The sequence below is a fragment of the Salvia miltiorrhiza genome, chromosome 7 (genome assembly GCF_028751815.1).
Source record: "Salvia miltiorrhiza cultivar Shanhuang (shh) chromosome 7, IMPLAD_Smil_shh, whole genome shotgun sequence".
NCBI classification, from domain to species: domain Eukaryota; kingdom Viridiplantae; phylum Streptophyta; class Magnoliopsida; order Lamiales; family Lamiaceae; genus Salvia; species Salvia miltiorrhiza.
The window spans coordinates 27,517,181-27,529,091 of NC_080393.1; the positions used below are offsets into that span (position 1 = coordinate 27,517,181).

General features: G+C 34.9%; 2 protein-coding genes across 3 annotated transcripts; both read right to left on the reverse strand.

Moving 5' to 3' along the window:
• Positions 1–4,497: 4,497 nt before the first annotated feature.
• On the reverse strand, positions 4,498–7,066 carry LOC130995779 (protein PHYTOCHROME KINASE SUBSTRATE 1). The gene is given in 2 exon segments (XM_057921191.1): positions 4,498–5,202; positions 5,204–7,066. Coding segments are annotated over 2 exon segments (1,086 nt in total). The 5' UTR covers positions 5,765–7,066; the 3' UTR covers positions 4,498–4,677.
• Positions 7,067–7,090: 24 nt separating this feature from the next.
• On the reverse strand, positions 7,091–11,468 carry LOC130995778 (probable methyltransferase PMT2). Of its 2 annotated transcripts, XM_057921190.1 has the most exons (7): positions 11,235–11,468; positions 9,724–10,378; positions 9,377–9,587; positions 8,982–9,276; positions 8,484–8,855; positions 8,176–8,253; positions 7,091–7,696 (listed from the first exon to the last, which is right to left on the reverse strand). In XM_057921190.1, the coding sequence occupies exons 2-7, from the start codon at positions 10,369–10,371 to the stop codon at positions 7,471–7,473; spliced, it is 1,830 nt and encodes a 609-aa protein (XP_057777173.1). In that variant the 5' UTR covers positions 10,372–10,378; positions 11,235–11,468; the 3' UTR covers positions 7,091–7,470. The 2 variants fall into 2 exon arrangements, with proteins under 2 accessions (XP_057777173.1, XP_057777172.1); XM_057921189.1 differs by having other exon boundaries at positions 7,091–8,855; positions 11,235–11,442.
• Positions 11,469–11,911: the final 443 nt, after the last annotated feature.

Here is an 11,911-nt window from a genome sequence, read left to right on the forward strand (position 1 = left end):
AACGTGCATGATAATCAAAGGCTTTTCAAAAGATAAGTTTTCCACTGCCAGTGTTATTAGTCTAACTGATAAATTTTCGGATAATCAGTAAAATTCATAACAATCCTCTGTTTTAAATCAAGACTGAAGCTCTACGCGAATATCAGTTAAAGCCTTGAGCCTAACTGATATCTTTACTGAAGTAATTTCAGTATCAGTCTTCAACCTTTGTTTAATTGAGTTTTTGTTAAGTGCCAGTATCAGTTGATACTGTTTCAGTTAACTTCAAAAGGTTGTTCCGAGTATTTTGAAAAATAGCCTATAGGTGTATTCCCCCATACACCTATTCTAGACCTTTCGGGACCTAACATAGACCGACCAGGCGTCGACCTTGTCGGATTCAGAAGCAGCGGTTGACGCCACTGAAAACTTCAATGACGGAATTTCAAAGAGAGAAAAAAATTCTATTTTTGGTGTTTGGTGTCTTCACAAGAAATTGAGAGGAGAGAAGGCAGATTTATTTAAATTAAAAAAATAAGGGTACAATTAGTTTTGCTAATTAATTAAGTTCTTAATTTCTCTTGTTATTTCTCAAAATAGAAATGAGACATTTTCGTTGGGACGACCCGAAAATAAATACGACTTACTTTCGTTGCTGAGATGGAGGGAGTATAAGATTTTTTTTTAAAAAGTTTGTGAAATGTATTTTGATTCAATATTAAAAAGTTATACTCATCATTTCACTTCTCTGTGTTTTTAATCAAATACTTAACATAAAACATTTAGATAAAAAAATTAAAAAATGATAATCATTTAACAAAAATATGTGCATTTTTATATCTCTAAGAGTTGCATATTACTCCCTCCGTCTATGAAAGAACTTCCCACTTTTCTTTTTTAGCACGCTAACAAAAAAACTTCCTACCTAATTTTGGACTATAACCATTTATAATACTCCATTTATCCTTGCCTTTCACCATTTCATCAATCCCAATACACTCAACAACTTTTTTTATATATTGAGTGTGAAGCCATGTAAAAAATGAGTGGTTATAAGCTAAAAAAGAAAGTGAGGTCATGAACGAAAAAAGAAAATAGTATATTTTATGTGACCCCAAATCGGGTAATTATTCTATTACCGCCCACATAGACGACAAGCCCAAAAAAACCGTTGTCTATAAGTTAATAGACAATGATTTTCGGTGCTTGTTGTCTAAATTCGCGGTCATAGACAATGTATGCGCTAAAAACTCGTTGTCTATTAGCTTATAGACAACAGTTTTTGAAACTTGTTGTCTATATTATGTCGTCTATTTGCGAATTTCTTGTAATGCAACTTTAGGGTAATAAATAATCACTCATTGGATGATTAGATGCGGTCGATTTATGCAAACTAAACACTTAGTTAAGGTAAATTATTTTATCAATCATGCTTTATCACTCAGCCTCAACGGAGATAGTAACTCATTTCATGCCTCGGATGGATTGTCATGATCGATCATTTATCTTCTACGATTTTTTCTAGGGTCTCTTTTACGATGACAACTCATCAATATATCAAGAAAACAATTTCAACAATCCTAAAACATCTAATTACACTACAAGAAAATGCGGCTCTAACGACCGAAATTTCGGTCGTTAAAACCCAAAAATCGGTCGTTAATATTTTTAACGACCGATTTAACGACCGTTTTTTTCGGTCGTTGTTTGCATCGTCGCTCGAGTTTTAACGACCGTTTTTTCGGTCTTTAAATTTAACGACCGATTTTTTATTTTTAACGACCGAAATTTCGGTCGTTAAAAAGAAAATAAAAAATAAAAAATATAAATAAAAAAATTATTATTTTTTATTTTTTTTAAATAACGACCGAAATTTTATTTTTAACGACCGAAAATTCGGTCGTTAAAAAATTAATAAAAAAAAATATTTTTTTTTCGAAAAAAATAAAATTTTTTTTATATATATATCTTTGTATCCCACAAGTATTTTTAGTGTATTTCTAATGTATTTTGACCTTAATTGCATACCATTTGACGAACTTCCCAGTAGGTCACCTATCTTACTTGTGCTCTAAGTCAAGCACGCTTAACCTTGAAGTTCCTTTCGAGTAGTCACCAATAGAGAACACTCGTATTATTGATATATATAGTACATATTAATTCATTTAAACTCTAATTCAATATAAAATATCATTAATCATTCATAACCTTATAATATGTCGAGATAATAACTAAGATTTGTAGTGTCGGCGAAACATTGACGATAAATATACGATCGAATTTAAAATAATAAAAAATTAATATTATCGTAATTAAAAAAAGAAAAGAAAATATGAGTATGAAAAATAACAATCAAATATACAACAAAATCAATATTAAATCAAATAATCAATATTAATAAAATTAATATTTGAAAAATAATTTTATTATTTTAAAATAATAAAATTATTAATATTTTGAAAATAATGAATCTAATAATTTAGAAAATCTAATAAGTCTAATAATTTATTATAATAAGTCTAATAATTTATTATAATAAATCTAATAATTTATTATTATTTGCAAATAATATCACATTTTTATTAATAATCAATATTATCTATTTTTATAGAATAATATTATGAAAATAACAATCATTTTCAAAATATTCTCTCTAATTTGAAAATAATAATTAAATAGAAAATTAATAAAAATAATTAAATATATATATATATATATATATTTATATATAATCAAAAAATAAAAATAAATAAAAATAAAAACGAAATTTAGAATTTTTAAAATTGAAAAAATAAAATTAACGACCGATTATTCGGTCGTTAATAAATAAAATAAATAAAAAATAAATAAAAAATAAAAAATAAAAAATAAATAAAAATAATTTTAACGATCGAAAAATTCGGTCTTTAAAAAAAATTTAAAAAAATATTTTTTTTATTTAAAAAATATTTAAAAAATTAAAAAATATAAAAAAAAATTAAAAAATAATAGTATCGTTAAAAAAAATTAATTTTTTTTTTAAAAATTATTTTTTTTTCAAAAAAAATAAATTTTTAATAAAAAAAATAAAAATATATATATTAACGACCGAATTTTCGGTCGTTAAAATTAAAAAAATAATTAAAATATAAAAAAATAATTTTTACGACCGAAAATTCGGTCGTTAAGAAAAATTAAATATTAAAATATTAAAAAAATAATTAACGACCGAATTTTCGGTCGTTAAAAAATAAAAACAAATAAAAAATAAAATCGGTCGTCAAACGGTCGTAAATCGGTCGTTAAGGCCGCAAAATTAACGACCGAAAATTTCGGTCGTTAATTTCGGTCGTTAAACGCGTGTTTTCTTGTAGTGTTAATCTGTTTGTTAGGTTTTGTTCTTGTTCAACTCAATAAAACAGACCCTAGCGAATTGATTTGATTTGATTTTTCAGTTCTACGCAGCCCTTTTTTGTGTTTTCTTGAAGGAAGAGTTTTTTTTTTTTAGCAAGGAAATTGGATGTAAGAATAATGAGCGGTGGACTGCAAAATTCAGATGTTTGTAATGCAGAAGAGAAGACGCTTTTATTTTATTTAGTTTCTGAGTTTTGTGAGAAATCGGGTATGATCTTGTAAATCGTAACTTAACAAATCAAATAGATAATCTTATTTGAGTTTGGTATATGGTGTTATCTCAATTAATTTTTTGTTCTTTTTGCCTTGGTAGCAAGTTATTTAATTGTCAAAATTTGTTGATGGATCCCATTATCCATTGAGTCCCCAACTGCATTAAAACATAGGTCCCCAGCCGTGGACCAGACTCCCCAGTTTTCTCGATCAACAAAACCACACAAATACATATACTCGAGGCATTTTGCTAATGAAAAAAATGACAGTATTATACTCCCTCGGTCACATAAAAACATGTATAATATGAGACGATACGGGTTTTAAGAAATTCTGTAAAGTGTAGTGTGAGTGGAGAAAGGATCTCATATTGATTGTGATGTTTACTGAGAGAATTATTATTATAAATGGACTATGCATATTTTTATGGGACGGATTAAAAAGGAAAACTATATAGTATGTTTTTATGGGACAAAGACAAAGGGAGTAGTAAATAGCAGTATAGCACACCTCTCTATATCATGAAAACCACTTCAACATCTTTCATTCCTTGACATCTCTAATTGGTCACATTATATGAGGGTGGTTGGCAGTTTAGACTTTGGAATCTCAATGTATTAATTCTTCATTTATTGTTGTTTGCTGTGGGTATTATTATTATTACTATATATCTTCATCCTATGATATTCGACCAATCGCAATCATGAAATAACTCTTCAACTGCATGGTTTTTACCCTTCAATTGGTGAGTGAAATCTAAGAAAACACTACTCAATTTTTTTTGTTAAAAGGGCTGAGAAAAAGGAGAAGAAATCAAGAATCACAACATTTAGGTGATCCATTTATCCATCTTGTGTGATGTGATGACTGAAAAGCTAACACAGTTTGATCTTTCAAGATTGAATGCTATACTGGCTGTCTCCTTGAAGGAAGGGCCCTGCCATTAATACAAAATTTTACACAATGTATAGGCATGTGATGTCTTAGTTGTAGATTGTACATGACAAGATAGATACCACTTATTTACTAATGAACATATGTTGTTGCTCAAAAATAGCTAACTTGGTAAAAAATGAAGAGGAAAAAACTTGACTAAGTATACATTGCAGATCTTGGTTGAGGCATAACACGGTGATCGAGTGAGCTCTGCCTGCTCTTTGCATCAAAGCTCAGCTTGTTCTCATCATGGAACCGTGTCATCGGTGTAAGGGGCCGTCTTGTCTGTGCATCTCCGGCAACACTAACAGCTTTCTGACTCTTGCAGCCTGAGAGAATACTCGGCCGGATCTTTGGCATTGAAGCAGTCTTCGAGTTGAAGCCTGATTTCCTTTGAATGGTGGAGGATACATCGTCTGAATCCGAAAGGAGGGAGAAATCTGCAGCGCTGGCAGTGACAACACTCCACTCTATGCTGGCCTCACTCGGAGCATAGCATGTTGTGGGATCAAAAGGGTTGTCCATGTACAAGCTCTCGATTTCAAACAAATCGGAGCTTGCATCGCTGTTGCTGTCTTCGTGCATCTCACTCGAGATTGAAGGGATTTTGAGCTCCTCAGCTACTGATAAGGGAGTGATTGCATCCCAAGTGAGCATGGTTAGGTTGGTGTCCATGTTGAAGCACTTGTTCCCTTTTATGTGGATTTGCTGCTGTGAATGTGATCTCCCTCTCTCTCTCCTGTTTCTCTCTCTTGATGAAATGATGATCACTGGTTTTGTTATCTGGTTTTGATCTGCCACCGATGATGCTGGAGCTCAAGCAGGAGCAGTTGCAGCCAATGCTGCCAAGGAAGCTCTTCTTGCTCAGCTGCTGCTGCCTTCCCGAGGCAGTGCGGATCAGGGCGCTCCGGCTGTTCCAGCTCGACTGAGAGCGGATGCTGAGCGCTGCACTCGGGGGCTCCTTCACTGCTGTTTGAACATCTTTCTTGAGCTGCGGCTGCTGCTGATGATCATCATGATGGTGATTCGGCACGATCTTGGTGCAGATTTTAGGAGTGTGGTTCAGCCCCTCGTTGAAGTATTTGCGAGCATCAAAGACGTCGATCTCTTTGTCTCCCGATGCGTTCTTGCCGAGGAAGATGCGATCATGTGTGGTGGTGAGGCCTTCCCTACTAGTACTGTTTTTCATGATTTGGGATGGTTGTTTGGAAGGCGGAGTCAGCGTCGTTACGGGCATCGACATTCTTGTCATCGGATCGAGCTCGAGCTTAGCGTTCATACAAGTAAAAAGGGGGAGAGAAGGGTCTTAAAAGACGTTCTTCAAGTGAAAAAAGGTTAATAGAAAAGGCTGAATTTGTGAAAGCTGGCAACCATGCTAACTGCATATATATAGAAAATTTTTGGTAATGAGTAAAATAAGGAGACTGACTACTGACTAGATTGACTGTGTTGCTGTTATTTAACTGAAGATACTGTTTTGGATTTCTCTGCCCATTTAAACTGTATATGTTGGGTGTGATGTTGATAGATTTGGGCATAACCTAGAGAGAGAGAGAGTAGCAAGGAGTGTGAGCACCATAGAATCCCATTATGATATAGTTCCACTTGGTGCATGTGATTGGAGTAAAGAGTTTAGTCATTTTTGGACAAGAAAATAAAGCAGCTACAGCATCTCACTTTCTTCTACAGTAGGCGCTATGATCACATTCACATCTTTTCCCTTCACATATTTTTTGTCAATTCTTCTCTGCCTAGTATTATCCATCATTCATCACTACTCTCCAGCCACCATTTTCAAACACCATTTCCTGCCTAAAAACACACCATCATACCTCTTTTCAAGAACTCCACCAAACTCATTGTACAGGCAGCCTAAAATGGCAATAAAAAAACAATGCACTGACCAGAGAAATGATCATTACATAAGAACAGGGGATACATAGATAAATAAGGTTAGCAGTAGCAGCATGTTACAATGATGCATGAGCCCACAAAGGATAATGGCCTGTTTCAAGAAAACAAATTGTTCTTTTCTTGGCACTCTCATACCACTAGAATTGACAACAAAAGCATCTACTAAAGCAGGTTTTAACCTATCTGTGTAATAATTGATAAGCTTATACCAAATGTCGGGAAATTTATCAGCAGAATTTACATACCAACAAGAATCCTAATTTCACAATTATATTTCTTGTCTCCACATTTTCTTTTAATCTAATCATAAAAAACTTTCCAGATTTTAGTTTCTTGAGCAGCACTGCATACGCCCCACTTGTTTTATCTGTGTTATAAACTCTTGCCCTAAAAACAATGGTGCTGTCTAAATGAATTTGTCATGCTGTCGGCATTGATTCCAAAATCTACTAACTGTCGGCACAGACCTATAAATGAAATCAATCTTAAATGTTTTTGTTATCAGACAAACTTGTCAATTTACTACACATCACATGAAAATCATAGAAAAACAACAGTATGTGTTTCTGACAAATCTTGTACCTTCTAAATCCTTATCTGGCAATTTCTCCTATATTGCAACACAGCTAAAAGAAACTCTAAAACTTCACACATCTGAGACTTCTAATTTAACATGGATATATAGTAGTGGCAAATAAATAGTTCTGACATTAGCAACTTTACTTGAAAAATGTATTGCTAGAAGAAAAACGAAATCCCATAAACGGTTGGGAATGGTAACGTTTGGGCTATTTTCCAAAGGGATCAAAAAATGCACTAGTGTTACAAGTAGAAGTACAATCTATAACTTACCGACCTATCCCTGGTTAATATTGTGGGATCGAGCCCAATGGCGCCTCTTTTTCATGGCAGAATCATCGATCTGCAAAACTCTTGTGCTGAAAAGGGATAGTGATCCTGGGAGATTGTATTAGAGATAAAAGAATTGCAGTAAGCTCATGCTGTTTTGCAGTCAACAGCTGTGGTTACTTGTTTTCACTGGGAAGAGGTCGAGTTGCCAACCCAGTATTGCTTAACCGCAACCAGTACTTTCTCGGGAACAAGTGGACCATCCTCATGATCAATCATCTTGGAGTTCCATCTCATGCCTCCGATCATTCTCTTCACCTTCACAAGTACATCGACTTCATCTCTGAATATAACTGCACCTTCTGGTCGTAAAATCCGATCCATCTCTAATAATATGTCTTCAAAGTCACACCTGTATTCATTTGTTGGAGGGGGAAAAACCACAAAATTTAAGAATTATTTTTCAAATCCAGATACATGCATAGTTTAGGAGCGGAAGACACAGAACCAAAAAGTGACGACATTCTTCTATAAACGAGTATAGGAGAGTATACAATTTCCTTAAAACAATACATGACAGGATAATCAGAAGAATTTTCAAATAAGTAGAAACATAATTGTCATGATTTAACTGTCTATATCCAAAGATCAGGCACGTCAGGATATCATTTTATATTAGTGAACAGACATTCAGAAGCATCACTAAATCACTAATCTCCTGTATTTCTGCAATTCCTTTGACTTAGAGAAGAGTTTCTAAATTTATATATGTAAACTGATATGCCAGGTAGCTAATGCCATCTGGAAGTCCAGAGTTCACAATGATTATCACGGAAATAGAATGTTGTTTCACTGCAGAAATATCAGAATCAAGGGATTATGGATACTTACTTGTCCTTGTACAAGCTAAAAACACCATTAGCATGAATGAGATCATACGTTCTAGGATAAGTAGAGAACGCTTCACACCTGGAAAGGAAATTTCCATTAAGCAAGAGATATTAAAGCTACAGTAAATAATTATAAGCAAAGAAAAGCGTTTACCCGACTTAAAGTTAAACAAATGAAAATAATAGGCTGTAAATATCAGAAAAAGATAGTTGTTGCACCAAAGAAAATTCATGTAGTTTAAGGTAGATGATAGTGTGCCGGCAGATTTGCTTATGGGATGATGAAAACAATGGACAAAGAATACATACCAGTCATGATAGATACCAACTAATCCTCGTTCATAAACAACACCGAGGGTATTTTTCTTGGCAATAGTGGGTACAACATTCATGACCCACAATTTTGGAGATTGAAGTGCAGCAGCAAAACCACCAAATCCAGCATTCATATCCATGATGTTGCGGTACCTTCCAGAGTCGAGAATTGGGATAGTCTTTCTATAGGCATTGACATGTTTTTTCCATTGCTTATCATCCTCCAGGAATGCCTCTGCAGAAACTCCAGAAACTGAACCACTAGAAATTCGTGGAGGAACTGCATGAAGCCTCTCAGGGAATGGTTTAAGTTCTTCACTGTTAGCATTCTTATTTGGAGTAATGCACTGCTCCATTTTCTTGTACCTGATAGAAGAAAGAAGCATTAGCAATTACCCATAGTGAGGATACTCAACCACTTTGGAAAAAAGGAAAAATAATCAAAATACTAGATCTGCACCATGCACTCTATCAATGAAATATCCGACATACCAGACATTATCAGAATCTTCAGATTGACAGAATGTTGCTCCGGCACTCTCCTGTTTAGCACGACAAGCATCAGAATCCATTGTCTTCTGCCATACAGCAATTTCACCTTTCTCGGACTTCTTCTCCCAGCAGAGAAGTTTAGCAACCTCTTCTATCTTTCTTTGCTCTTCCTGAAGGTCTTCCATGGGTCGTTGCCATGCCTTGTAGTTAGTCTTCCAGTTGATAGGAGGGCCTGAAAGCACCCAATAGCCACCAGGTCTAAGCACACGATCAACTTCCTTCATATATAGTCCATCTGCAAAGAGGAAGTACAAAATTACAATATAACTTCAACCGCTTGACAGCTCAAAGATGATGGTGACACTTGCAAGAAGGTGGTGGTCAAATTATATCACCATTTATCCCCCAAGGTATAAGACAGCGAGAACAATGAGCCATGTCAAAAGCTCTAGATGGATATGGCATTTTAATTGATCCAAGAACACCAATTACAGCAGGTACACCCCTTTCCAGAGCAAACTGAACCTGGGCTTCATGTGAATCTCTAGGTGCAAAAGACATTGCTACGACATTTCTTTTCCATAGATACGCACCCCAACTGGCTACCTGGAAAGCAGGATCAGATGGAAAGTCAATTCAGTCAACCAGCTGGCAGTCCATTCATAATCTTAATTTTCAGAATAGAAAGACATTGCATGGTACACAAGTTATCTGAAAAAATAATTCTATGAATTTGACATACCCCGCAACCAGTGTCCAATGCAGTTCTAACAGTTCCATTTTCAATTGGTATAACTGAAGCAAGCTGGTCAATGTACTTATCGGCTCCTTGAGGAAATTGTGTTCCTCCACCAGGGAACCTAAACATATTGCCCTCATATTGGATCCAGTTCTGTATAGCCTTCTCCACTGTCAAGCTCTTATATGGAGCATTGGCGTAAGGCACATAATCACGGCTTTTTGGCCATGGAAACGGGGTTACATATCCTTCCGGAGCTGGAATGAGGCAACGCAACTTCTCTGCTTGAGGAGGGCAGTGCCTCTCTCGGTAGATCATATTATCCCTCGGGAAGGTCATAGCACGCCCTTGGTCCTGGCAGGGTGTGTAATCAGTGTAGCGTGGATGGCATGGTTTGTACACCGTTGCTTTTGAATCAGAATCGTCAATTATCCCAGCTTCACCACCATGATGGGTTTCGAAATTGAGGTTGGGAAGGACATTACAGTTTTCTCCGCTCTTAGTCATCTCTAATGCAATACTGTCCCCCTTTCCAAACCCGCTTCTCTGCCATGCTCCTAATAGGTAGAAGAAACAGCAAAGACCTGCTACTATAAAAATCGACACATGACTCCTGGTCCTACCATCTCCCGGATTAAACTTGTTCGCCATAACAGTCCTGAAACATCAATAAGTTATAACTCAAGTAAAGTACTGCAAGTGGAATGCTGGCTTCAAATAACAGTTAACCTCACTTCTGTTTGACTAAATACTCCCGTATTATAAAGCACGAGAGTTCAAACAGCATAAATACATGATAAAAATAGACGCTAAAATTTGAATATAGTTATAGCTCCAAACTACAAAACTGTGAAGGCATATAAAGATTGAAAAATAAGATCTTCTGGGACTCGCCAAGACTCGGATCGTCTAAACAACTAATTGCTAGTGACCATATAAGCTACATAACTAAGATCCACCCACATTATCAAGATCTGTTTCGATTTTTTAAGGAAATGGGCGCAGATCTACATGTCCAGACAAAAAAGAATAAATCTTTTTTGCTTCAAGTTGAACCGACAATTTAAATTAATAACCATTTTCAGGAAACGTATACACGACGACCTAAAAGATTAGATCATCATCAAGATTTGGAAAATAAATGCAAAATGATCAAACGTCAAGAACACTCCACCCACACGAGGCTCCAATTGATAATCCTTCAAAACAAATAGACATTTGCTTCAACAGACAGCAAAAATTAAAAAAAATGCATTTAATGCACCAACAAAACCAAAGATAAGTTACTATCCGAGTACAAATGTAGCTAGATTTTAAAGGTCCCCCATAAGTATCGCATTTCTAATTAATGATTCAACTCTCATCAGAAAATAATTTTGGCAAAGCCGGAAAACAGAAGGCGGAAATAGAATCATTCATCCATTCACTCAGCAAATAACAACAAAAAGAAAGTGGAAAAAAATCATAGCTTTCTAAAGTTTCACGTATGATGCATGAATCATTAAATCTCATACCAATTGCATCAGTTGATACGAGTCCTGATTCAAGATCTATAAATCTCGAAGCTTCGGTTTTTCACTTTGAAAATGCTCGGAGCAGATCCAATGAAGAGCGGAAAAAAAGCCCCAGCTTTGACAATCAGGGAACTATATTTATATAGATATATTCATACATACTAATTACTACGTCGTGCGCTCCATCTCTTTCTCTCACACACACTCAAACACACATATGTCGTACATTAATAAATTTTCTTTATTTCGTCCATGTTATTAAATGCGCAAATCATGAAAGGGATATTTTCAGGTTGGCCCCCTAATTTGTGCTAATATTTTCGGAGCCCACCTCACTTTTAAAAGGGCATTTTTTTAACCATCAGAGCATCCGCATTGGGGTTACATGATAGCTTACATAATAGCCTATTTTATGAGGGAGGACCACATGGTGTAAAGATGCTGCATTGGGGTTACATGATAGCTTAAATGATAGCATTAGTTTTGATTTTTCCATTTTTCATTTAAGTTTAATTTCATAAATTTAAATTACACAATTTACTTCAAATTTAAATTGCATTAATTTTGAAATCCTAAAAATTACATAAAATTTAATAAAAGGGGATAATTGTGGAGTGAATGGGGAGAATTGTGGAGTGAAAGTGAGGAAGAAGAAGGAGGAAGATAGAATATAAAGA